The 27,156-nt window shown below is 45.4% G+C and overlaps 1 protein-coding gene across 2 annotated transcripts in view; it reads left to right on the top strand.

Moving 5' to 3' along the window:
• Positions 1-27,156, top strand: part of CFAP74 (cilia and flagella associated protein 74) — a 927,349-nt gene that overhangs the window by 658,151 nt on the left and 242,042 nt on the right. For both annotated transcript variants that reach the window (XM_085609345.1, XM_085609347.1), the window contains exons 30-33: positions 1,117-1,254; positions 2,891-3,000; positions 5,384-5,439; positions 19,485-19,604. In XM_085609345.1, the coding sequence (XP_085465471.1) occupies positions 1,117-1,254; positions 2,891-3,000; positions 5,384-5,439; positions 19,485-19,604 (424 nt within the window). The remainder of the gene's footprint in view (positions 1-1,116; positions 1,255-2,890; positions 3,001-5,383; positions 5,440-19,484; positions 19,605-27,156) is intronic.

Below are 27,156 nucleotides of genomic sequence, written 5' to 3' on the forward strand. Positions count from 1 at the left end.
CAGTAATTGTTCCAGACAATCTTTTCTAGGGACATAACCCTCCATTTGAGGATGTACTGAACCCTATTCCACCCATAAGGAATCTTGGTACACAGGAACATTGAGGGAAACAGAGGAAGATCTTCACTGTCACAACATCACTGAAGATGATACAGCTTCATCCCTCTCCTCTCTGCTGTTGAAGCATGTTGGCAGCTTCCAGTACGGACAGTTAATTGCCCTGAGTCCAATAGCAAATAACATCATCCAGCAGAAATTCTGGCCTGTGAACAGTTTGCTGGCTTTGAGGTACAGGGTCCCATTCTTTTGTTTCACCTTAGGGTGTCAGTGTGTACTGGCCACTTGAACAGTAACTGCCGTCCTACAGATAACCCAGTGTCTACTTAACTAGTGATGAATATCTGTATCTGTACTTAACTAGTGGCATTCAGTTAATGTGCCTGAATGCCAGACACCTGTAACCAGACTCTTGGCACCACTGGAGCGGTGACCTCTCTGAGGAAGGATGGCACATCTGTTCCTTTGAGAAATGGGTAAAGTAGAAACATTTGATTTCATATATACTGCTGGAAGTTAAAACCCTATCATACAAATATTGGTACTGTTGCTCTATCTCTGAAGAGTTATTTTGCCTTTAGATTACATTGTTAACTGTGTTTATGTAGTTTACTGTCTGGGTGCTATAATTCTTGTTGGGGTCAGAACTCTGGCACAAAGGGTAATAGAGACTTCTGGATTTCTTAGTGTTAAGTGTAGCATATTCCTTTTGTTTGTGTTAAAGAACTTTTCCTTCATAAAGTAAAGCACTAACAAGGCGTTGATCTTATTAGCCGATATTTCTAAACAACCTTTTCTCATTGAGTAAGCCTTGAGCTGTTCTGCATAGGCCGGGGTCCCCAACTTCCACTAATGACTTAGTGGGGGTCTCTGGATTCCATTAATGGTTTAGTGAGGGTCTCAGATTTCCAGCAATGATTAGGGTATGATCCACAGAAGTCAAAAAGTTAAGAACCACTGGTCTAAAGAAAGGAGAAGCAGGACTGTTTCTTGTTCTTACAATAATGGTTGCTTTTTAGATTTTTTTTCTTTTGATGGCTAATTCTTTCTTCTGTCTAGCTCGGATGAATATGTGGCAGCTCAAGCCTCCCTCTTAAGAGGTTTCAGTGGAAAGTTTGAAAGGTTCATTGTGCCATGCTTTGTTGCCAGCCGTGGGGACACTGGAGATCAGAAAAGTACTGAAAATCTAACCTACAGGTACATTATGTGCTGGAGATGATCATATGTCTGCATATTCTCATTTGTAAAGAACACATACACTTTGATTTTAAAAGCCATATGGGGAGAGCATATGACCAGAAAAAAATTGTTCTGTTTCCCTCATGGTATTGCCAACATTGGAGATTCAGAAATTTGATTTCAGAATATATTAGGGAGCTAAGCACTGAAGTTGTAAAAGTGGAATATATCACGGGCCTGCTTGATGATCCAATAACATCCTTGTAAAAGAAATGGCATATGAAAAGACGTTACCCTTTGGAATATTACTGATATACTATCCTCAGGCTGACTCTAATGTCCAACCCCAAAACAGCTTTAACTCTACCCCAGTCGAGGTCACTCTCTGATTCCACTGCAGCTCAACCAATTACCATACCACCCGAGTCTGATTCCATGCTCTCGCTACCTGAGGGGCACCCTCAGAGGCTCGATTGTCTTTTTTGCTCCAACTCTGACCCGAGCTTGCCACCACTTAGGGAGGATGATGGTGGGGATGGGGATGATTTGCCCTCCCCATTATGATGATGACAGTTTTTACATGGACCTATAGGAGGCCAATTGGCAGCATAGGTCCTGGACCTACAAGTTACTTTTGTTGAAATCAAGACAAATGTTCTTACAGATATTTCGCATCCTGCAAAAGATTCATCTGATACCTTGCTTCTGTTCAGTGAAATCTTAATGGGCATTTTATTTAAGCCCACCAGTGAATAGCCAGGTGGCCAGACGCCACTGATCAGTACCTTGCAACCCTTTTTTTCTTACAAAACATCCTATTCCAGAAAAGTGTTGTGGGTCAGACCTCCGCCAGCAAGGTGAACCACAGATCATGCCCTATCACCCCCCCCCCCCCCCCCCCCTTTGCTGGCCTAGCATTGTGGTCAGTCACTGCAGTTTTTTTATGGTGCCAGTATACGCACAGCCTCTGGGACATGGCCAGTGAGATCTTGCTGATGGTCCTGGAAGAACTTAAGGCCTCCATGGCTGAAACCATTTAAGATGGTTAGAATGTGGCTAAATACATGATGAGTGCTGGGCCTGATTACTAGTCATCATCTGGGATGAGCCGCAGGCACCAGTGTGGTGCTCTGTTGCCATACATGGATGTTTTCCTGAGGCTTTTCAGGAGACATACAGGCCTTGCTTATGGATATGCCCATATATGTCTCATGCGTATTTGACGAGAAATCTGATTCTGTTTTGTAATGTTTCAAGGAAAGTAGAGCCATGGTGCTTATATGCAGCTCTACTACATCACTTCCATGGTGGTGCAGTCAATGTGCAGCTGCATGGCACCACCTAATGGGTGCGAGAGCACTGCTAAGTAAATTTCCACATTCAGTTATCATCTGAGGCATATTCTAAAAGTAAAATCTAGAGGCCTGTACATTGGGCGGGAATGTACCAATGACTAAATTTGGAATATTCATCCTATCACTGTGGGGGAGGGTTCAAGGTAGGTCCGAAGACTACAAGCCTCCACATATTCTTTTTTCATCACTCACATCACACCTTTTCTTCATGGTAAAGATCAGTTGATTTATAGCTGTAATTCTGTGCAGAAGTGGTAAGTAAAATACAACTGTACTTGTTTTGCATTTATTTTTAACAGCCCTTATAACACCTTGTACCTGGAGTTGCAGTGTCCTGTCGTGGCCCCTGCGCTTGTCGTTACTTCTGACAATGGAAAACACAACATCAACTTTGGAGAAGTTGCAACAGGTATTTAATGCTTTTAGAAAACCTCTTGAGTTGTCTTGATTCATAAAACAAGGAGGATGTTACCTTGCCACATGTCATTGATTTTCCTTGTCATTGTACACTGATCATTGGTAACACTCTGTTTCCCTTTTGCAGGAATGACTTCTATTGTGTTTCTTAATCTAGGTACTCTTGTGGTGTCCTCAGTCATGGATAACTGCCAAGAGTGTCCCTTGCGCATGGATGTTCGCTTTAGACCCTAGACAAATGGTGACTGCTCTGCTGTTCCCATATCCTAGACAAATACCATGATGTCTCATGATCATAAGGCCTTATCATGTTGTCCCTTGACTGTGGCATACTGCCTGTGACAACATCCGGTTTGCATGTAAGACGGGAGGTTCCTTACAGTTGATTGTCTATCATGGGGTCCCCCTTCCCTGGTGTCCCTTGCTCCTGGGTGACCGTCAGATGGCCATTCTGCACAACTGGCTTCTCCATTGAGGGTGGGCATGTTGTCTATTCTCCATGGATCTCTGCCATTGTGCCACTGTACCACAGTGAGTTGTTGTGGGTCTTTTCTTCATAAAAAATACTACCACCATGTCCTTTATGCTGGTTAAATACTATGTTCACTCTTTTCCTGTGGTGGCTGTCAAAGAATCCCTCAACCCATGGGTTTTTGCCGTATTGCCCCTTTATAGTAAGATTTTAGATACCAGGTGCTTACACCAGTCCTGATGATGATCACGAATAATTGAGATTGAAACGCCATCGACCTTGAATGGCAGTCATGGAATCCAGTCTCCAGCAGCGCTTGCCATGTTGTTTCTAACCGTGGATGTCTATTGTAATGTTAATGTTGAGTCCTTTGAACATGACAGGCAGCCATGATGTCCCCTGACCATGGATGACCTTTTTTATGTCGTTTGCCTGTGGATCAAAGCCATGATATTCTTTCTCATGGATGCCTTTAATGGTGTCCCTGGACCGTGGGCTAGGGCAAAGTTGTTTCTTCACTGTGGGTGGCTGCCACAGTGTCCCTTGACCACAGGTGATTGCTGTGGTGTTTATCTCACATGTTACTGCTACGTTTTTTAGATCCATTGAATGTGGATGGTTCCACAGTGTTCTTTTACCGTGAGTGACTTCCAAGGTATCTTTTGCTTTGAAGTTGCTTGACCAAGCATGATGGCCATGTAGTTCTGCGGTCAGGGTAACTACAATTGCGTCTCTTGATCATGGAAAGCTGCAGTTGTATACCTTATCTGTAGATGAAGGTCATGGTGTCAGCTAAGCATGAGCATTTGCTGTGATGTTCCTTGACTGTTATGAGTGGTTAGGAAGTGAAAAGGACACATGAAGCCACATAAGGTAAGTTGAACTGTATTGGGTCCCTTTTGCTTAATTAGAGAAACCAACATATTTAAGGTGTCTGCTCTAGCTGGAGGTAATAGGCATATTTGATAAGTATGAGACCTTCTGAAAGTGTGCATATGACTTTTTATTTTTCTGCATATAAGACAGGGTTCGGCTGCCACAGATTCATTTTAGTGGATCTTCTGAGCATTAATTCTCTATTAGTCTGGGTGCTTTTCTAGCAATATATTATCTGCGACCACAGCCTGTATTTTTGCTTGTACTGTGGCTTGGCTAGCATGTGTAGCCTATATAAATTCCTATTCTTTTTCTAGTTGTAATCATCTAGTCACTCTTGCTTTTGATGATTCCTCCCACACTGATAGATTTTGGATCTTTAAGCTTGTTCGTCTCCCCCTCACATTTTGTAGAGCTCCTCATAATAGTGTCTAAATTATTGTTCTATTTCTGTTCCTCCTGTGATCTTCCCACCTTTTTAGGTCTGGTGCTTGTGACGTCCTTTTGATTTTACAAAACATATATTCTTTATGTACTTATTCATAGGGGCCATCAGCCAGCCTTCATCCATTGGTCTATTATTGTCATTCATATTTGATTCTGCCCACTATAGCACACAGCATGGGTCAGTGAATTAACTCACTTCATCCCTTGGGTAACTTCACTGTGAGTGACAGCATGCTTCCATATCACTAGGAGCACAACCACACACCAAGCCGTGTGCTTGAGTGCTAGGTACTAATATGGCAATGTTTTGATTTTCAGACCAATTTTGTTTTGCTTTTAGCCAATGTCCTTTTTTAAATTGATGAGGTCCCAGCAGCTCCAACAACAACGTTTTGCAAAAACCATGACAAATCAAAAAAACAAGCATGCACTTAAAAAAGCTGTCAAGCTGGCAACCAACTTCAGCCCTTATTGTTTAAAAGCAATAATTGAACTTGTTTTACCTTCTATTCAGAGAGTCTATGCTCTTTACTACCTTGTACGTGTATTCATACACATTTCTGGTTCTCATTTGTTTTAGGACAGAGGGTGCTAAAAAAAGTTACTGTGCAAAACATCTTCCACGAGCCTCTGGATGTATCCTTTACATGTCCATCAAGCAAGCTCTGTTTATCTTCTTTTGTATCATAGCTATTCATATTTTTACTTCTTGATCCAGTTTTGTGTTTCCTATTGTTCAGGTGAAATAGAAATGGCCACTGCCCTGGAGATTGGACAGATAGAAATTCTAGCAATTGAGTGGAACAGTTTAATATCAATGATTTGTGTTTGATCAAAAATTCAAAATTATATGAGAAATTGAAATGTTTTCAATTTCAGAACGTTAATGTCTCCAATTTAAGTTTCATATGCAGTGACAGACATCAATTTGACTACTAAGTGGGAGCATGCTGGAAAATCATGTATCCTCTTTGGCTGTCCAGGTTACCATGTGCACTTCATATTCTCGGTTTTTATAGGCAATTTTCTCTGGCTGCTTTCATAGGTCAGCATGCAAGGTTTACAAAGAACACTGCAGTGTGCCTTTTATGACTCTGAAGATGGTTGTTATTAAGTTTCAAAACAATGCTGCATTATGAAGAAGGCTAATCCTCAAGACAATGACCTGCATTATGGTGATACTTGTGAGAGATGGGTGGTTCTAATATAGATGTCTATCTGCAGATTTCTCACCTTTTGAATTTTATCAAGGCAACAGACTTGATCCTTTACAGTTTCAGCAGTACCTCTGTGTGCCGGTAGGTGGTACCATGCTGCTCTGCACTCACACTGTTCGGCTGTGGAAATGACATGCAGGGCGTACATAGGCGCCACTTTCTTGCGCTGACGTCATTCCTTTCTTCCTCAGCCACCAGGTGGATCTGGAACTAGCTCTTGTCAATTTGGGACCCTTACCTCATCCAAAATTGTCAGTATGCAAGGGAAATGTCACCTCCCAAAATAACAGGTTTTTTAACACTGCAAGGAACTGTCACAAACACATTTCTGTGACAGATCTGCAGGTCGATAAATTTGAAGGCCATACGAGTCAGCGAGGTGAAACTCTGCATCACCAAGCACTGGGAGATTCAGTGATTAGACTGGTCCAGATTAAAAGTTCAATCCCGTTCCAGCTGCAGAAATCACAGGAGTCATTCCAGAGATCTATTTTCATCTCAATCAAAGTCGTTGCGTAAGTTGAAGAAAAAGTACAAGAAATCTAACTGGGACTCCCCTCCCAGTCACTCACACATTCCTGAGAAGACACCGGGTGGAGCCATACATGTTAATCTTGTTTCCAAAATTATCGATTTACGCCTGACCCTAGTTCTGCAATGCCTTGCTCAAACTCTTTGGATCCTTGCCGACTCTCACTGCAGTGCCTTTGACCCCACAGAGCCAAAAGGCCCTCCAACTGGAATACCTTCGGTGGGTTTGCTCTCTGTGCCAGTTAGACCCTCCAAGCCTATCACAGGCTACCTCCAGCTCCAGTTCTGACTCCGCCTCTGGCGCCGCAGTCCACGCCAGTACCCAAAACTACAATGCACATGTCAACTCCCATCTACGCTAGAATACTTATTATACTGTCTGATTTGGAGTCAACACCGGATCGACCTCGACAGAGGCTATCCCAGGCCACTGTCGAGGTGCCACTACCTCCACTTGACCTGCCACTTCCACAAGGGAGAACACACACTTCAACCCCTGTATGCTACAGATTCAGACAATGAATATAACATGAGTGATGAGATTGGGCAGCCATACAATGAAGAGAATTGGTATGATGACCTACAAGAAGCTAATGACCTTGATACCTCCCTAGAGTCAGGGCTTCTCTCACCCTCTAGTCCTGACACTGAAGAGAGCGCTTCTTACGCCGTGGTGATGCATAGAATGGCTGGAGTCTTTGACCTACATTACCCCACCTTGGAGGTCAAGACCATTGTCCTGACAGAAGCACCCACTAAGCCCCTCTTGCCTTTCAATCAGGCACTTACGGATACCTTGTTGAGGGCTTGGACCAAACCTTGCTCTGGCTCCCCAGTCAACCACCAGATTGCAAATTGCCACTGCCCTGACACAAGTGACTGTACGTTTTTATTTCAACTCCCCTCCCCTGAAACTTTGGTGGTGCAGATGTCTACAAGCTAGACAAAACTAAACACTTTTCCAACTACTCCTTCGTATAGGGAGTCAAAATGGGTGGAAAAACGCCTTAGAGACTAAGAGAGTCTTCTCATCCATCAGCGTGGCTCTCAGATCAGTGAATGCCAGCTGCCTATTGGGACTCTATTCCCATGCCCTTTGGGATTCAGTGTCTCAAGTCCTCCCAGGTGTTCCTGAATATCTGTGGCCAGTCCTCTCCCAGGCTATACAGGACAGACGTGACGCAGCCAAGTTCACAATTCGTTGTGACTTGGACACCACTGATTTCATGAGGCAGGTCAGTGCTACCAGTGTCCCTATCTGCCACCACGCTTGGCTGCAGTCAACCACGTTTTCAGGCAAAATCCAGTCATCTCTCATGGATATGCCCCTTAACAGGACTAGCCTGTTTGGGGAAAAGGCAGATTCCACTCTAGAGTGGTTTAAGGAGTGTAGGGCCATGGCACGCTCCCTGGGCTTATTGGCCCCACTTTGCCAACTACATCAGCCCTATCACTCCTTTCATGGCTATGGCAGAGGAGTCCCGTCAGCCAATCCAACTTCAACAAGATACCACCAGTGTCACAGTCCAGACAGTGGTGGCCACTAGCCCCACGTTTCAGGCCAATGGGTTGCCTATTCCACTGCCCCCCTCAGCATGATTTACAAAACCCCTTTAGCATGCCCTTAATGGAGCATAGCCACCCGGTTGCAGGCAGGATCTGACGTTGCATGTCGCTGGCATAGGAAGGATCTTGTTGGCTTGTGAGCGGATGACGTTGGCCTGTTGGATCATGTATGCTTTGAAGAGGGGGGTTGAGTGATGAACCTTGAGGCACTCCACAGATGAGTTTGTGGTGTTCCGAGGTGTAACATTCCAGTCTGACAGCTTGTAGTCTACCTTTTAAGAAGGAGCAGATCCAGCAGAGAGATGGTCTTGGGATGCCAATCTCGTGCAGGCACATGATGAGGCTGGGGTGTGAGACAGTGTCAAATACTGCAGAAAGGTCCAGCAGAATGAGCACTGCTCTGTCTCCTCCATCAAGGAACATGTGGATGTTGTCTTTGGCGGTGATGAGTGCTGTTTCTGTACTCTGGGCTTGATTCCGGACTGCATGGTGTAAAGGAGCTGGTTGGTGCTGAGAAGGGCAGCAAGACATTGGTTGATTTGTTTCTGTAAGACCTTTTCCTGGTATGGGAGGAGGGAGATGCGTCTGTAATTGTTAAGCATACCTAGGTCAGCAGATGGTTTCTTGAGCAGGGGCATGATGATGGCATGTCTGCAGGTGTCCGGTAATGTGGCTGAGTCGATGGGGGCACTGAGGATTGGTGTTAATGCTTCACTGATTGGTAGGCGTCCATTGGTGAAGCATGGTGGGCGCAAGGGTCACTTGGAGCCCGAGTGGCTGGTCTTTATGGTAGCAGCGATTTTGATGTTGATGACTGGCTGGCCAGGTCCTCAGGATTCCTCTTCGTCCGTTATGGGAAGTTGAGTTGCGATGGTGACGAGGTTTGGTTAGGGATCAAAGATGCTGTATATGCAAGTGATTTTGTTACCGAATAATTTAATGAGCTTGTTGCAAAGGTCTTGTGAGGGGGTGATGTTGCTGGAGGCAGCATGACGATGGAGAGAAGTCCAGGAGAATGATTTCTGCTGTGTCTCTTCTGTCAAGGATCATGTGGATGTTTTCTGTGGTGGCGGTGAGTGTTGTTTCTGTACTGTAGTTAAGCCTGATTCTGAGGAGCAGCTGGTGGTTGCTGAGGTGGTCCGTGAGGCATCGGTTGGTTAGTTTCTCTAATACCTTTGCCTGGTACGGTAAGAGGGAGATGGGTCTATAGTTGGAAGCATGGCTCGGTCAACGGATGGTTTCTTGAACAGGGGCATGATGGTGGCATGTTATCAGGCGTCCAAGATTGTGGCCGAGTTGATGGAGGCATTGAGGATGGGTGTTAGTGCTTCACTGATTGGTAGACGTCCTTTGGTTAAGTGAGGTGGGAGCAAGGGTCAGTGGGGCCCCTGAGTGGATGGTCTTCAAGGTTGCAGCAATTTTGATGGTCCTGATGGCAGGACACAAGGGCAAAATTCCTTCTTTGACCTGTGTGGGAAGCTGAGTTGTGACAGTGTTGGTGTCCATTGAGAATCGAAGATGCTGTATATAGAGGTGATTTTTGTTACAGAAGTATTCTGAGAGCTTGTTGCAAAGGTCTTGTGAGGAAGTAATGTAGCTGGAGATGGCAGAGGTGCACTGAATTCTTTGACGATGGGAAAGATTTTCTTGCTGCTGTAAGTGCAGGTGTCAATGCGATCTGCAAGAGCTGTGCACTTGGCGTTCCATATCTGCTGGTGGTAGCCTTTTAGGGAAAATATGTCTTTATCTGTGGTGTTTTGACATATTCTACTTTTGCGCTCCAGTTGGTTGCAGTGGCGTTTCATCAACCGGAGTTCCTCTGTATACCAACTGGCCTGTCATCTGGCTCTTGCCTTTGGGTTTTGGTTGAGCGGAACCAGGATGTTGGCACATGCGATGATCCAGCTGTTAAGGTTCTTGATGGCTTTTGGCAAGGTGTTTATGTTCTCAGACCAGTGCACGGAGTCAGGGGGGAAAGTCCACTCCTCTTCTGTGATGCTTTTCCAGCTGGGGCAGGCGATTCTAGTGGTGGCTGGTCTGTGGGGTTGATATGCTGAAACTGAGTGTGGTCTGTTCAGGTCATAGTTACTGGTTTTTCAACTGTAGTGTTGCAGATTGAGGATAAAATGGGGTCCAGTAGGTGTTTGGCAGTGTAGATGGACTCAGTAATGTGCTGGGGGAGGCCAAGGTTTGTGGTAGATCAAGGTGCTGGTGTCGATGATGATCAGAGGAGTGACGAAGTCCGTGATGTCGCTGGTGAAATTGGTGCTCGGTCCTGGAGGGTATGAGGGTTCCGAGCAGGGAGAAGTTGGCTGTGATGCATATCGTGAACATGAGGTGTTCTTGTAGTTGTAGGTGGGGTTGCCCGTGTTGGTGGTGCAGCTGATGGTATCTTTGAATATGATGGCTTGTGCTGGCAGTCTTGCCTTGCAATATTGTAGCAGGTGGGTATGGCTGTAGAGGTTGAGTTTAGCCATGTTTCAGTGAGGAAGAGCAGGTCTGGAGAGTGGTTATGCAAGTAGGTCCCATATCTCTGTGGTGTATTTAGTGAACAAGCAGGTGTTGAGGAGGCATGCATGAGAGTGTAGTGTGATGTGTGGGTGGTGTTTGGTCTGTGTGAGTTTGAGCGAGTAGCTGGTTGTGTGAGTGTGAGCTCATCGGGTGCTGGGTGCTCTTGCTGCATGAGTGATAGGTCTGGGAAATTGCATGAGACTTTGGAGGAGGTGCATGTGAACGCTCCTGTGTTGTGTGGTATGGGGTGGCAGCAGTGTGGTGAGCAGGGGCCATGGATTACAAGTACAGAGGAGCATGGCAGTATAGCGGTGGGTAGACGGTAAACCAGGGTTTTTGGCCCGGAGCACAGTTAGGTTTGCCATCTATCCAAGAGAAAAATTACAATCATTTGTTGTTATTTTAAGAGTGTGCAAAGGCTCGGTCATGATACTAACTAGGACTAGAAAAAAAATTGTATGTGTTCATTTGTTACAAGACTTTTCTGTCTTTTCTACTTTGATTATTAGTTATGTATTATTAATGCAGGTCTATAAAATCTTTAAAGTGCTTTCTATTTATATTTCCTGTTTGAAGTATATACAGATCGGGACAAAAAATTCCGGCTCTAGGTAATTTTGCTTAGTGTTTTTACTGGCCGGGAAACTACGATACCAGTGGTGCCGGTAGAAAACCGGCCAGGTAGCTGCTCAACGCTCAGTACAGGGGTGGACGGGAGCAGACAGGCTTTGGCACGTCTGCGTTGCAGCTGCCATTAAGTAGGTCCTGTGAGGGGGAAGGAGCACAGGGTGTTGTGAGCAGGAAACCAGATGTTTTTGTCGAGAAACCAGTGATGTCACTTCCTGTGCAGATGGATGGTGAGAAATCCAGTGATATCAGTTCTGTTCTGATAGCTGATGGGAGATCTAGTGATGTCATTTCCTGATTGGTGATGGGAAATGAAGTCCTCTTGCCTGTTTTTTTTTTCTTTTAGAGATGACGAGTTCAGTATCATTTGAAGGCTTTGCAGCATGTAGGCTAGTAGCCTGAGCTGTATGCTATTAGCATAATCAGTCATCGTTATACCACTGAATGTTGGTTGTAAACTTAGTAGGAAAAAAAGGCAGAGGAATATTCTTTTTTGAGTTACGTTGTTAGGTGATGAAAGTGTGCTATGGGAGATTTGAGTAAACAAATGATTGGTATACAGGGCTACACACCAGTTTATAAAACAAAAATGTGAAACGTGAAATAATGTGAAAAGATAGATCACATACCCCTTGAAATTACTTCAGTGTGTTTTGCGTCCAGGGTTCTCAGTCAGTGGGGAATGAAGGACAATCACTTTGGTTTTGCTTTGTATGTGTCTCAGGTGTTCTGACACACCCATTGGTTGATTTTTTCGGGATGGGATAGGAATTAGATGGAAGTCGTGTTTTAAATTTTTACCAATTTGTGCATTGCACAGCTACAGTTGAAGTAAAAAGTGTAAATAATTGCCAGTAGGTGCGCCGTATTTAAGTTTAAAAGTATCAGGAGCAATGTAGAAGTGAGGTGTACCTGACATGTCAAGCTTTGGGATTGAGTTGAAATGTGTTATATTTAAATCTAAATCTTATAAATGAAGAAAGAGGCTGTCCAGTGGAGTCATCAATTTGGTTGAGCTAGTTAAAGGTGATAAAGATTCTGGCATCAACCATTTCCACCTGTAGGTTGTCAGTGATAGAGGAGAGTACAGACTGAAGAGCCCTATCTGGGTGCAGTATATCCAGGGAAGGTCTTGCTGCTTTATTCCAAGGAAGGTTGAGGTTCTTCTGACAATGCGTGTTTCAGACGTTTTGACGGATATAAGCGTTTGGGCATTGGTTTAAAAATGCACAGCAGTTTTGTGTACAGTAGGATTTTTAAGCAAGGTTATGGTGATGGTATGTTTGAATCACTAAGGAAGACACGATTTCAACAAAGGTATGGTAACCCTAATTTAGAATGTCGAAAGATTCTGATTCTGTGACCCTGCTCAGGCTACCTAATAGGGTTGTAAAGGGGTCCTCACTCATGAACACCTTGTGGCATGCTTCATCATGTGACCCCTGACCCAGAATGATGTTATGTTATGTTATGTTACGATTATTTATTGTGCGCACAGATACTCCAGCCAAGGAGCGTCCTGGCGCAGAGACAAGGTAGCACGTAACACAACCACAGGCTAAAAACAGATACTAAAAGAGAGCTAAAACAAGAAAGTTTTTATAGCCCTCCGAAAGGACAATGTAACATCTGTGTTGGCTCAACAGAACTGGGTGCTCTTAATGTAGGGAAGGAAAATATAAAATTACCCAGAGTATAACCAGGCACATCAATTTTAATGATGGCCACCCTGATATGCCTAAAAAGACATAAGTACCATAGTAAACTCTAAAGGGTGATAATGGCCTCTGCGTCACTGATCTGATCTACAAGTTAGGGATATCAATGCGTTTCCCATATGGGACAGGCGGCCTTTGTCAGGGCCAAGATACCATAGTAACCCCTGGGTATCAAGAATCCTGTTGTGATTCTCAGGACGCAATTTTATCAAAATAGAACAAGCACACCCTCATGCAAACTTACATACGAGCACACATTGGTCATTCCTAGTGTGGGGTAAAAGTAGGCCCCATAAGGTGTGCGATGGGACTGGTTCTGTAGTCACACTTGCATCAAGAGTCCCGGCCTGCTTTTTGACCTGAAATGCCATCCGCGCCCCTGCACCTTCACTATGGACCATACACAAATGTTGGTAATAGGAAAGGACAGTGATATTGTTTCTCCTAGGCCCCGGAGAGCGTGAGTGCGCTGAGAGCCAGCTGAAACCAGATGTATTTACTTCCTGTGACCAGGGCACCTGTAAGAACATGACATCTCTATCATGAGAGCTTTATTAAACGTGGGAAAGCTCCCTGAAATCCTTATCACAAAGAAAAACTTATCTCCAAAATAAGTATTTCAAAATAAATATTTATCATTGCAGATGAATACTGTACTTCATCAGGAAGTGCTACGAGGCAGTGAACAGGCCGCTCCTTGAAGAAACAGTGATGCATTCTTGAAAGTTTACAGTTTATTAAGTTAATGAAATACTCATGATAGAGAAATTAGATTACAAGTAAATGTTTTTTTCTGAGATCCACATACAATGCCCGTACTCATATTTTGCGCTATTCATATTCATTCTTTTGTGACTGCATTCATGAATATGCATTAGTAACAATACAGTCACCAGGCCTGCACATCCTGCATACATGAATCACAATGGTGTAAAAGTAAGTCATTTTGATAGTACAGTCCACCAATACGCTCTATTGTACATGCTCATTGTTCTCTAGCCGCATTCAATATTAATGTTACACTTCAGAACTGCACACACTCTGCACCTGACTATCCATCATTCATCATAATTTTCCAGTATTCTAGTACTGCGCACATGTGCACACTGTCAGTTTCACAAATGCATGTTTCTGTATCACATCCTTGTATAAATATTGCAGTGCCCAGAGCCACAGACTACGTTTCAAATGTCAATTATTCTGCAACAGCATGTAGTGATAATACTATATTATCTTGCACTCTCTTGACACTACATGTGTGCGTTAAAATATAAAATACAGTTACTTCAGTGAAATGCACAACCAAGGGCCAGATGTATCAATGCTTTTTGTTTTTGCAAACGGGCCGATTCGCAATATGGGTAATGACAATTTTTTGCGCTTACCTAAATAGCGAATGCAGTTAGGGAATCACAATTTGCGATTCCCTAATTGCAATTCATGTAGCAATCGCTAAATGCAAATTTGAATTTAGGAATCGCAAATTACCACCAACTTCAAGTTGATGATAATTTGCGATTCCATTATGAAATGCACAAAAGTGCATTTTACAAAGCGCCATGTGGCGCGCAAACATGCCTTTAGGGCGTGTGTGTGCACTACATGTGCATACTTACCTTTTCTGGAGGTGCATCATGGGTGCCTTTAGGCCCCCTAGCACCCTCGCAATTGCATTTGCAATTTGCGATTACCAATTTGGTACTCTCAAATTGCGAATGCAGTCCCATTCATTCCTATGAGTCTATAGGCCCATAGAAATTAATGGGAATGCATTCCCTAATAAAGAATCGCAATTAGCGATTCGCTAATAGGGAATGTTAGCGATTCGCGAACATTTTTGCAAATCCTACATACACTGCATTTTGCGATTCTGAAATAGCGAATCGGTAAATTTCGCTATTTAAGATACGCAAAAGCAATTCTTGATATATCTGGCCCCAAGTGTAGTTTATACTTAATGGGACTTATTTACTAACGTTGTGTGCTAGGTTAGTACGGTTTTGCATTAGGGAGGTGTTTCATGAGTGGTACATTGGCGTTCCCAAACAACCACTCATGTCTTTTTAAACAAAACCAAGCTGCTAACATTTGTAGGCAAAAACAAATGCCTCTTTTATTTGGTGTTAAAAAGCGAAATGTTTCAATTCCTCCAAACTTCTCTGAATTTGCATGTGTGCTGCACAGCACACATATAAAGTAGAAAAAGCTTGTCTGCCTTATTATTTTGCACTGAAAGTCTGATGTCTACTATCAATGCTAGACATCGCACAGACACCTAGCCCCTATGGTGCGTGTCTGTGCCTGGAGCCTGGCAGCCTGATTGTGTGCGCATGCTAGGTAAGAGACCAGGAGCATCATATCTTAGCATATGTGCCAGTGTCCTGCTCTCTTGCACAACGGAACAATGCGGGACAATTTGCAAACTGCCCCAATCTGAGGGTGACATCTAGCTGCGGATTCCTTACCTTTGAATTTCCCAGATGTCAGACTGGATCCGGAAGATTTTTGCGTGAACAGTACCCCTGCTTGCCTGTAGATGGTGTCGATCAGCCCCACGTGGCGTAGTCATTGCTGGAAGTGCTGTCCGTGTCACCTATATAGGCGCCACCTCAGCGCGCTGACAGCAGTTATTTTTTTTCCGTGCCACTTAGCGCTGATCTGGAGAAAGAGCTACCCCTCTGTCACTTTTTGACAGAATTCTTTTAATATTTTGTAGAATTCTTTTATGAGTAATTCTTCCTCCTGGTGTGTTGAGGGATGTCTTCAAGGAAGACAGGGTTTAAGCCATGTGGCTGTCGCCTGTCATCGCGCCTTGTCGGGTATGGACCCACACCTTGTATGTCTGTGGTGTCTCGAGTGCGACCACAAGTCCACGTCGTTCTTAGACTGCCAGGTCATGGCACCGAAGGCTTTGAGGGAGCAGTCCATGAAGCAGCTAGCGGCCCGGCAGGCAAAACCTCGGAGCTCTTGGTTCCAATCGAGATGGAGGTCACAGAACTGCTCCAGGAGCCTTAAGCCCTCTTGCTCCCACTCCAAGTCATCGGGATATTCGGGAAAGAGGCACATGAAGCACAAGAAGTTGAAGCGTGCTTCGACTTCTCCTCGTTCGTCAGTTGACATTACGAAGAAACATTGGTGTTCAAGGCACGGTTCTTCAAAATCGTTGCAAGGGCCGACTTTGAGCCTCCTGGCTTTTCTGGGAGCTGGATTGATCCCCGCTCAGGTAAAGGAATTTTAGGACGTCATGAGCCGCGTATTTGAGTGGACTGACCCCTCAACTCTGATGGGCCCCCGTGGATCCGATCCCGGACCCGGACCAGCGTCATTCGTGCCACAGCAGCCTCCCCCGATGCCAACCCAAACGCCAATGCTCCTGGGGCCACCAGCACTAGCCCCGTTTACATCCATGAATCCGACATGGAGCAGGGACGGCATTGATCAACGCTGATTATTTCGCAGACAGGACCCACATGTCCTAGGTCGATGCCTGAGCCCTAGTCCGAAGGGTTAGGCTTCAGGGAAGAAAGGGAGGGGTCACTGGACCCTTTAGAATACCAGTTAGGAGTCCAGGAAGGTATGAACTGGTGTGAGGAACTCAGTGATGAAAGTTGTCTGGACTCATCATCAGGTACTGATATGCTTTCTCCTCCTACCGTGGCTAGAGAGGAGGAAGCATCATATTCCATGGTGGTGAAGAGGGCAGCTGAGACCCTGGATCTTGAGTTGCTTTCAGTGGCAGTCAAGACTAACATCTTGACAGAAGTTCTGCAACCAGGAGCTTCCTCTTCTGAACCCTTGCTCCCTCTTGATGAAGCACTGACAGATGTCCTACTGTGAACCTGGTCCAAGCGTAGCACAGGGGCTCCTGTGAACAGGGCAATTTACCACCACTATTGCCCCCGCATTTGGGGAACCGAACTTCCACACCCAACACCACACTCTTGAGAGATTGGTGGTTCAAGCCTCTACATCCCATGGCGCGTTGCCTGTTGCACCCCTGGACTGTGAATCTTAGAGGCTGATTAGCTTGCGGAAGAAGATATTTTCTTCCGCTAGCCTTGCATTGCTGTCGGTAAACACTGCATGCTTATTGGGGCGCTACTCCTAGTCTCTGTGGGACACGGTTGTGCAAGTGCTGCCACAGGTCCCAGAGGAGGCATGGGTTGTTCTCTCCCAGGCTTTCAAGGTTGGGTGAGACGCAGCAAAGTTCACCATTAGGTGTGGTTTGGATACGACCAACTCGCTGGGCAGAGCGGTTTTGTCGATGGCGGTACTTAGACACCACACCTGGCTAAGAACATCTGGCTTTTCCAGGGATGTCCAAGCTTCCCTCAAAGACATGCCCTTTGATGGCAACCGTCTCTTAGGAGACAAGGCAGACTTGGTGCTGAAGCACTTTAAGGACTTGCGGGCTACAGCCAAGTCATTGGGCCTCTCGGCTGCCTCACGTCATCCCCAACCTGCCTATCACCCCTTTTGTGGCTATGGAAGGGGCTTTCAGCCGCGCCAACACTATTCCAGGCACTGCCCCATGCAAGCTTCCCAGACTGTGCTGGGCGAGGACGCGTTGCATACCAACCCTGTGGGTCAGGTAGCCAGAGGTGTGCCACAACAACCAATCTCCCTACAGCCGTAACCTCTAATCCCTCCTAATCTTACCCTACAAGATCATGGGCGTCCAGTTGGTGCCAGAATTAGCTATCATCTCCACCACTGGAATTCCATAACATCAAACAGTTGGGTTTTACAGATTATACAGAAAGCTTACGACCTTCCATTTAAATCTTCGCCTCCCCCTTTGCCTCCATCTCCTTATCGACTGATGGACGATCATTTGTCCTTGCTTCACGAGGAAATCACAGCTCTGTTGGCCAAGGGAGCCATAGATTCCTGTGTCAGAAGTAGGCAGTGATTGCTATTCATGCTACTTTCTGATTCGCAAAAAGAACAAAGGATTTTGCCCTATCTTAGATCTGAGAACCCTCAACCCTTTCCTCAAAAAGTAGAAGTTCAAAATGCTCACTTTGGCTCATGTTTTGTCTGCCCTGGACCTTGGAGACTGGATGGTACCACTGGACTTGCAGGATGCCTATTTCCATATCTCTGTCTTATAACATTAAAAGTAAAGCGCAGGTGCCGCGATTATACCAAAAGTAAAGAAATAGAAAAAAAAATCTAATTTCTTTACTTTTGGTATAATCGCGGCACCCGCGCTTTACTTATAACATCAAAAGTAAAGTGCGGGTGCCGCGATTATACCAAAAGTAAAGAAAACAAGCGGAACTGAAAGCGATTGCGACTCGCTATAGTCAACAACTAGTGGTGCGCACGCACCACAGAGGAGCGGGGAGGAGGGAGCGCGGCAGCAACAGAACGGCGAACGCGCGCTGCTGCATGTGCTGGCCACCGTCGGGAATGGGCGTTTCAAAGGTGGTACATTGTCCCGCCTTTGCCCAATCGCGTGCCGTTTAAAAAAAAAATAAAACACCCACAAGCCAATGCCAGACGGGGAAAGCAAAACCACACGCATGAGCGTGTGGGTAGCTTTCTAAACCCCGTACAAGAGGTCTCGCGCTGCGCGAACAGCGCTGCGCACTTCAACGCTAGGCGCGAGACCTAAAAAGGGGTGCAAATTGGGTCCTCCCTCAACACCAGAGCCAGGCTCTGATAACTGATTTCAGGAACATGGGAGTATCTCCAGGTGGCTCGTATGACGTTTGTTCACTGGACAAAAGAAAATACATATATCTATATTGTCCCGAAAATATGCAATGGCAGCGTGGCACAGTTTCACAAAGCCATGTATAGGATTTTCATCCTAATAAGAATGAATAAACAAGACATGTTGATGCCATGAAGGTGACGCTATAGCAGCTAGTAAATATAATCATTGTTAGATCATAGCACCCAAAAACTGTGGTAAGAATTAAACACCCCTACTTTAAAGTAGCCTATCCTCCAATTTAGCTCTTTTTATATAGTACATGAGTGTACTAGAGTCTTCAAAACATATGGTAACAAATATGTACAAGGCAGAATTTAATTGTTACAACAAGTGTCTTGTAGCTAGGTTTGTTTTCTCCTTGCTGCCGTGGCTCTGGCTAGAACTTAAAATGTATAAACCTTATGGTCTGACACAAACACACACATTCTGCACACTACATGGCAATTATTTGGTTGCTACATATAGCAATTGTAGACCCGTGCAAAGACACTCAGTATGCTGCACACTCATGAACATGCCAAACTTGACAAGTTTGTTGTGCTGTAACGACGTACAAAAATCTCACTGCAGCCCACAAGAACGCACCTTTAGTGGTCTGTTTCCATGAGCGGTAATGCGAGTAGAGGCCAGAGACACGCACTTTCTTCTCACACTGAATTCAGATTGTTGATAGGGTTTGAGTCTAAATGTTGTTTGTTTCTCGTGCTTGTGCTGTGGACTCCTTTGTATAGTATGACTAAGTCCTTCTTCCATGGTGCTTGTCTTCCTTGACATACTGACCTTCAGTTAAAGTTCTCAATTCTAAATCCGAGCGGCCCTTTCCAGTTGCTGAACACTGCCGGCTCTGTGGACCCAGGAAACAGCTTTGTTTTGCTCATTTCATTTTCCCCAAATGAAAATCAAAAAGTAAGTTGTCAAAAACGTATAATTATGTCTGAACAGTTACCCAACCAGTACTCGCATAAGGCCACCTAGTGAATATATTTATTTATTTATAGCATTTGTAGAGCGCTCTGCAACCCTACGGGCATCCTGGCGCTAGGTACATACAGCTGAGAACCCTGTAGAACATAAGAGGACAGTGGACAAGGTGCTGATCAGTTAGATTTTTTTGGAAGATTTTTTGGGAAGAGCCATGTTTTCACCTTTTTACGAAAGGCCCTCAATTTGTTTGTTTTTCTGATGTCAATAGGGAGGTTGTTCCATAAATGAGCTGCGGCTATACTGAAGGCTCTTCCCCCACAGGTAGCTTTCTTGATCCTAGGAATGCTGATAAAGTTTAAAAATGAGGATCGAAGAGACCGGGTAGGCTCATACCAGTTAAATTTATTTTGGAGTGGTCGGGGGCCTAGCCCATGAACTGCCCTGAAGACAATACATAAGGATTTGAAACAGATCCTCTGGTGTATAGGCAGCCAGTGGAGGTCGGCCAGGGCAGAAGTGGTGGAAGATCTTCATTCCCGAGAGAGTGCCAGTTTGGCTGCAGCCGCCTGGATACTTTGAAGTCTGGAAATGAGATAGGCAGGGAATTCCAGCAAAAGGGCATTACAGTAATCCAGGCGGCTGAGGATGGTGCTCCTGACTATGTTAGCTCTAGTCTGTGGGGGCAGGAGAGGTAGCAGCTTTCGCAGTCCTCGCAGTAAGGCAAGGCAGCTGCTGACCTGCTTGTTGACGTTAGTCTCAAGGCTCAGGCTGTTGTTAATAGTGACTCCGAGATTCCTTACTGATTTCACTGGGGTAGGCGAGTCTCCTAGCAGCTGAGGCCAGAAGTCTGTAGGTAGACTTATGGGGATTCTTCCCACTACGCAGTGCAGTATTTCAGTTTTGTCACTGTTGAATTGTAGTGAGTTCTGGTTTAGCCAGAGTGACATTTCCAGCATGCAAGTGTGGAAGGTCTCCAGTGAGTTTGCATGGGCTCCATCAAGAGAGATCATTAGCTGGGTGTCATCTGCGTAATTTGTCACGCTGATGCCATGGCTTTTGATGATCCTCATCAGGGGTTGCATATAAATGTTAAAAAGTATGGGGCTAATAGCAGACCCCTGTGGGACCCCATGCGGAACTTTAATGAACTCTGATTGATATGGAGGGATAGCTACTGCCTGCCATCTATCCGTCAGGTAGGAGCGGAACCAGTCAAGCGCGACTCCTCCGACTCCGATGTTCTTTAGTCTTTTTATCAGGATGTCGTGGTTCACTGTATCGAATGCGGCGGACAGGTCCAGCAAAATCAGAATTGCTGATTCTCCTCTGTCCGCCCTCATTCGTAGGTCATCCATGACTGTCAGCAAGGCTGACTCAGTTCCATGAGCTGGTCTGAAACCAAATTGCTCCTCTTCCAAGATGTTGTTGGTTTCTAGGAAGAGGGCTAGGGATCTGCTGACCCATCGCTCTATGATCTTTATCGGGTATGGTAAGAGGGATATAGGTCGGTAGTTCTTTTGGCAGTTTGGGTCCAGATTTGGTTTCTTTAATAACGGAGTAACAACCGCCAGTTTCCAATTTCTTGGTACGGAGCCTGTGTAGAGAGATTGGTTACAAAGCTGATGCAGAGCTGGGAAGATATCATCCTCGAATTTCTTAGCTATTCTATGGGGAAGAGGGTCTAGAGGGGATCTGATGATGTGTTAAGGGCTGTTCTAAGAAATTCCTGTTCTGAAGGGACCACAAAATTTTCCAAAGTGGCATTCGGAGAAGGGTTTCTAGCATATTCCACCATCTCATCTCTGTTCGCTTGATTGCTGTTGTCCTGCATTGTGGGGATAGACTTACTATTCATTCCCTCGACAATTTTATTGATTTTTTCCTGAAAGAATACTGCTAGGCCGTCACAAAGTTCTTGTGAGGGCTTGATTTGGCTGTCAGCGCAAGCAGGATGAGAAAGCTCTCTGATAATCTTGAAAGTGTTGCGGGACTTATTAGAGCTTTTGAGAATAAGGTCTGCGAAGTGGCTTGTTTTGGCTGTAATAATTTCCTTCTTATATTGTACGATAGTGAGCCTCCATCGCACTTTCTCCTGTTCTGAGTAATTTTTCCTCCAGAGCTTCTCCGCCTTTTTACAGGTGTTTTTCAGTTCTTTCAGTTTGTCCGTGTACCAGGGCGCATAGGGTTTTCCCCTTTTCTTGATTGTTTCCATCTGGGCCACAGTAAACATGTTCATGATGTTGTGACGACAAGCCTTTTCCATCCTGCCTTTCTCTTGTGGCTGATCAGTATGGCCCATATAGAGCTCAGCATGCAGACTGTAGGTGAGGAGTACAACTACTGTGAGGTATCTACGAAGTACCTGTGTGTGTATTATCTGCACCTAACAGGTTTCAGTCCCGGGATGTGATCTGAGAGGGTTGATGCTTCTACTGCCAAGATCCAGGCAGATTGAGCCTTTTATCTGTTAAAGGGTGATAACCTTTGTGCAGTGGAGGTGGGAAATCACATCAGCCATTATTCATGAGACAGATCGATTATTATTGTACGCTATCTGACGTGAACTGTGTGCCTCATCATTCAAATAAAAGAAGGAGGAACATGAGGAAGGGACTAACCTAGATCTTTTACTCTTGATACCATGAGATGCCTACTTTTCATACATTTTACATAACGAAGTGCCATTTCCAGAAAAAAATAAGACGTGATAAAATGAGGAGATTAATTAACACTAGAGATATTTTATTAAATGGCTTTCAAGTACACTATATTAACAATATACTTGGTTGCCTATTGTGGCACAAGTTTTCTGTTAGTTCATGTGCAGGTCGAGCCCAATATTTTGAGAACGTGTTTACACAGCCTTTAATAGTGTGGGTTTCTAAGCACTTCCAGTTTGGTCAGATATAGGGGCTGATATACAGAGAGTAAAGGTAGCTTGCCCACAGTCGTAAGGGTTAAAAGAGATCATACCTTAGATATCCTGATTAAAAAAGACATCTGTTCAACCACTAGGCTAACCACTTATAACAAGTCACCTGGACTATGGGAACGCTCTATTGGTAGCAGCAAATGACACCTTGGTGGTTAAACTGCAGGTTTTGCAGAGTACAACCCTGTAGCTGATCTGCAATGTACCTGCACGGTCATTCTCTGCCCCCATTTTTAGGTCTAGCGACCTGCGTTGCACTGTGCAGCAGTGCTCGCGCAGGCGAGAGTCCTTTTGTTCCGGGGTTCAGAAATGGACCCTAGAATCGCACTCGCTCGTGCATGTGTTTTTTGTCTGCTCTTCTGTCATTGGGCTTCGAGTGCGTGTATTTTGTTACCAGAGCACGCAATAGGCCAAAGGCGGGCGCATTGCTCCGCCCACGGCCTATTGGTGTCTGGTACCCGCACCAAAGCCCATGTGGTTTCAATTATCGTGCCCAGACACGGGCGCGATAATTGAAAACATATGTCTCGCAGTGGCGCGCGCACCACTCGCGGGCGTGTTTTTTTATTTTTCCTATAGCGATCGCTTTCGCGATCACTTTCAGTTCTGCTTGTTTGAAGTGTGGACTCTTAATGCAGAAAGTAAGTTGGGCAGGTTGTAGACTTCAGCAACAGTGGCCTGCGTTTGAAATCCTGGCTCTCTTACAGGACCAAATAGTGTGATACTGGGCAGATTACGTTTTCTCCCCATGCCTTGGCTACCTTTCCTTACTGAGACCGCCTAGTTAAACATATTTTGGACACACTTGAAATATAGGCGCAGGTCTGTAAATGTGAATTTCACTCCCTGCCTCCTCTGCTCGCGCCTTCTGAGAAAACGAAATCGAAACTCGAAACCTGGATGACCTCACCGGTTCTCTTCGCGGATCTCTGCCTGGCTCGCTGTCCAGCTATCTGCCCCGCTATCCTGCCCTGCTCTCCTCACGTTCAGGGCTTCTCTTCAACCTGCTCTGTCCAACTCTCTGCTGTTGCTCAGTTCCATACTTCTGCCTAGAGTGCCCTCTGTCCAACTCCCTGCCCGGCTCTCTCTACTGCTTTCTGCCCCACTCCCTGCCCAACTCTCTGATCTCCCTGCACGGCTCTCTGCCCCAGTCTTAGTTTCTTTCTCCCTGTCTCCCTCTCTTTCCGACTTTCTGCCCTACTCCCTGCCCCTCTGTGAGCTCCGCTCTGCCCCGCATTGGCCCCACTTTGTGCCCCCTCTCTCTGCCGGGCCATAGCTGAAGCAAACCCCGTGGAGCACCTGATGGAAGAGACCAGATGCTCCATCTGTCTGGACTACTACACAGACCCGGTGACCACGCAGTGCGGGCACAACTTCTGCCGGCACTGCCTCGCCCGATGCTGGGCAGGAGTAGCCTCAAACTTCCCCTGCCCCGAGTGCCGGAACGCGTCACCCAAGTGTGCCCTGAGCTCCAACTGGCAGCTGGCCAACATTGTGCAGATCGCCAAGGACTTCTGCCAGCAGGCGGTGCAGCTGCGGGTGGAGGGGGAGTGCGGCCGGCACTGCGAGAAGCTGCGGCTCTTCTGTAGAAAGGAGGGGACGGCCATCTGTGTGGTGTGCAGAGAGGCCAAGGAGCACCGGTCCCACGAGGCGGTGCCCCTGGAAGAGGCGACCCTGGAGTACAAGGTAAGAGAACATTCACCCAGCTCACGATGTGCGACAGACACTTGCTCCATTCATCCATCCATCTATCCACCCATCCATCATCCATCCGCCCACCTGTCCATCCATACATCCATCCATCCATCCATCCATCCATCCATCTATCCATCCATCCATCCATCCACCCAACTATCCGCCCACCTATCCATCCATTCACACACCATCCATTCATCCGCCCACCCGTCCACCCATCTGTCCATCCATCCATCCACCCACCATTCATTCATCCACCCACCCTTCCACCCATCCACGCATCCTCCCATCCATCCACCCATCCATCCACCCACCCACCCATCCATCCACCCATCTACCTGTCCACCCATCCATCCATCCCCATCCACCCACCATTCCTTCCTCCAACCCAAACACCCACCCACACATCCATCTTATTCCATTCGTCCACACATCACACTTCATCTATCCATCAGACACCCATTTATTCATAGCCAGCTCCATTCATCTATCCATCACCATATCGTATCAATTCATATATCACTTTATTCCATCCATCCATCCCCACTCATCCATCCATCCATCTTATTCCATTTGTCCACTTGTTTCATCTATCCGCCAGGCACCCATTCATCCATCGCCTTCTTACATTCATCCACCCATCACCCTACTGCATCCATTCATATATCACTTTATTCCGTCCATCCATCTCTCGGCCATTCATTCATCACCCTGTTTATCTTTGTATCTAGTTTATATTATGTTGGCTGCCATTGTCCGATGATTCGTGCTTGCATGGTTCTTTAAATATTAGTTGCTGCTACTATCCCGTTGACTAGTACATCATTTATAGATCCTGGGAAAATGAAAAACGAAGTCAGTCTCTGGGTAACTAGCCGGTGACCTGCAGGTAGGACATAGATTTCTGCAGCTGCCACGTTACCCAATGGTACCTTATTTGTGTCTTCATGCTGCAAAGATTTCGCAGCTGATACTTCTATCTCTGTTTTTAGGCCTCGCATACAGCTATTCGCTGTCTGAAGGCCAAAGCCTCTTGTGGACCATACCAACAAGCATTTGCAATGCAATAGGTCTCGCATTATTAAAGTTTGAGCTATTGGTGTTGCATTATTATTAGCAATGCCAATAGTTCAAACTTTAATAATGCAAGACCTATTGCATTGTAAATGCTTGTTTTAAAATTGCATTGGTTGCCTATCAGCAAGCAGGCAGTTTAAATCTCTGGTGTCTGATGCATAAGGCACTTTACAAGGCCTGCCGTGCCTACCTGCATTCAAGACTTAGTCATTATAAGTCTTCGGGACAGTTAAGGTCCTCAAACAAAGCTCTCTTGCAGATTCCACTCATTCGCACCTGAAGATTCAGGGGCAGTTCTTATATGGCCCCATATCACTGGACTAAACTCCCTCTCCAACTTCGTACCTGCCCATATTTTGTGAACTTTTAGATGTTAAAAACTTGGATGTTTTAGAATATACTAGTTTGCCTGACCAGCACAGCCCGAGATACTCCTTTGGAAGTGAGTCGTGCGCATTATCAAGAACAGGAAATAAATAAATAGACTACATCAGCCCACGGCTCTTTTCTTTAAGGGCCTATTCCACAGATGTACACCAAAAATGCATTAGTTTGCTCAGGGGCATATAGAGACACGGGCAGTTGACAGACCCTCTTGGGCTTGACAAAAGAAATGCATTTTGATGGGAGAAACAATGCAGAAATGTGTGAAAATGCGGGATAGGTAGACATTTGCAAATGGTGTTATGAGTATCAAACTGTGATTTGAACCTATTGCACATAGAGCTTTGCAGCTGCTAAATTGACCACCTGAACAGTCTCATTGGGTTTTTAAATCTGTGACCTACAGTCAGACCCCCCCAGGATTTTGTGGTCAGTTGTGCCAAATTTTGTAGCATCAATATAAAAAAGTTGTGTCCCACAAAGGTCAACATTTGAGGTACTTTTGCAACAGGCGCTCAACATGCCTGTCACAAAAATACCATGGCTCAGATATGAGTCGACAAACCAGCACTGCACAGCATGACAGAGCTGGGAAGACAAATGTTTGGTGCCAGAAAAAGTGTGGATTGAAATGTTAAAGCTGCGCTCTTTCTGTCACCACCCAGACGGCATGCATCCTACTATCAAATACACAGTGCTGGAGAGAGGTGTTACTTTAGCACCCCCCCCCCCCCCCCCGACCCTCCTCACACCTTATAATGAGGAATGAGGAGGTCACTAAAGTAACAGCTTTCCTCCAGCACCATATATTTCATGCTGTAATTTTGTGTGATGGGTGCTACGGGGACTGGGGGTGACAAGGAGGAGGACTATTGGAAGGGGGATAATGGGGAGCGGCAGGGGCCTTGGGTAGGATTTGTTATCTAGGGGTGGGGGGAGCAAAAGATAAGTGTCCCTATGGGGGATGTAGGGGCCAAAGACTGCTAAAGAATGCCGAGACATTAACATACCTGGTAAGTACAAGTCTCCTGCAGTCTTTTGCTCCTAGCTATAGAGGCGGGTGCTGAATGTTTAAAACGCCATGCAGCAGGGAGAGAGTCCAAAAACACATCTCTCCTGCCAAGCCTCCTTTTATTGGCCCAGCAAAGAGTCAATAAAAGGAGGGTTAAAAAAAGTGTTTGATTAAGATTACGTGGGGGCTTTATAAAAATCATGGCGTTTTTATAGAAATCACGATTTCGCAATTTATTTGCAAATCGCAAAATCCTGGAGGGTCTGTATAGTTAGCACTCGGATCCCTGCACTTGCAAAGTATTTATTTATTTCCAAGATACAAACTTATAGAAATTTAAAACAATAAATGTTATATATATATATATAACTTAGCATTTAAAAAACCTTGCAAATTCACTGAAAAAACCATAGGTTTCACACATGTTATAGTTA

Source organism: Triturus cristatus, chromosome 1_2, assembly GCF_964204655.1.
Source record: "Triturus cristatus chromosome 1_2, aTriCri1.1, whole genome shotgun sequence".
Lineage (NCBI taxonomy): Eukaryota > Metazoa > Chordata > Amphibia > Caudata > Salamandridae > Triturus > Triturus cristatus.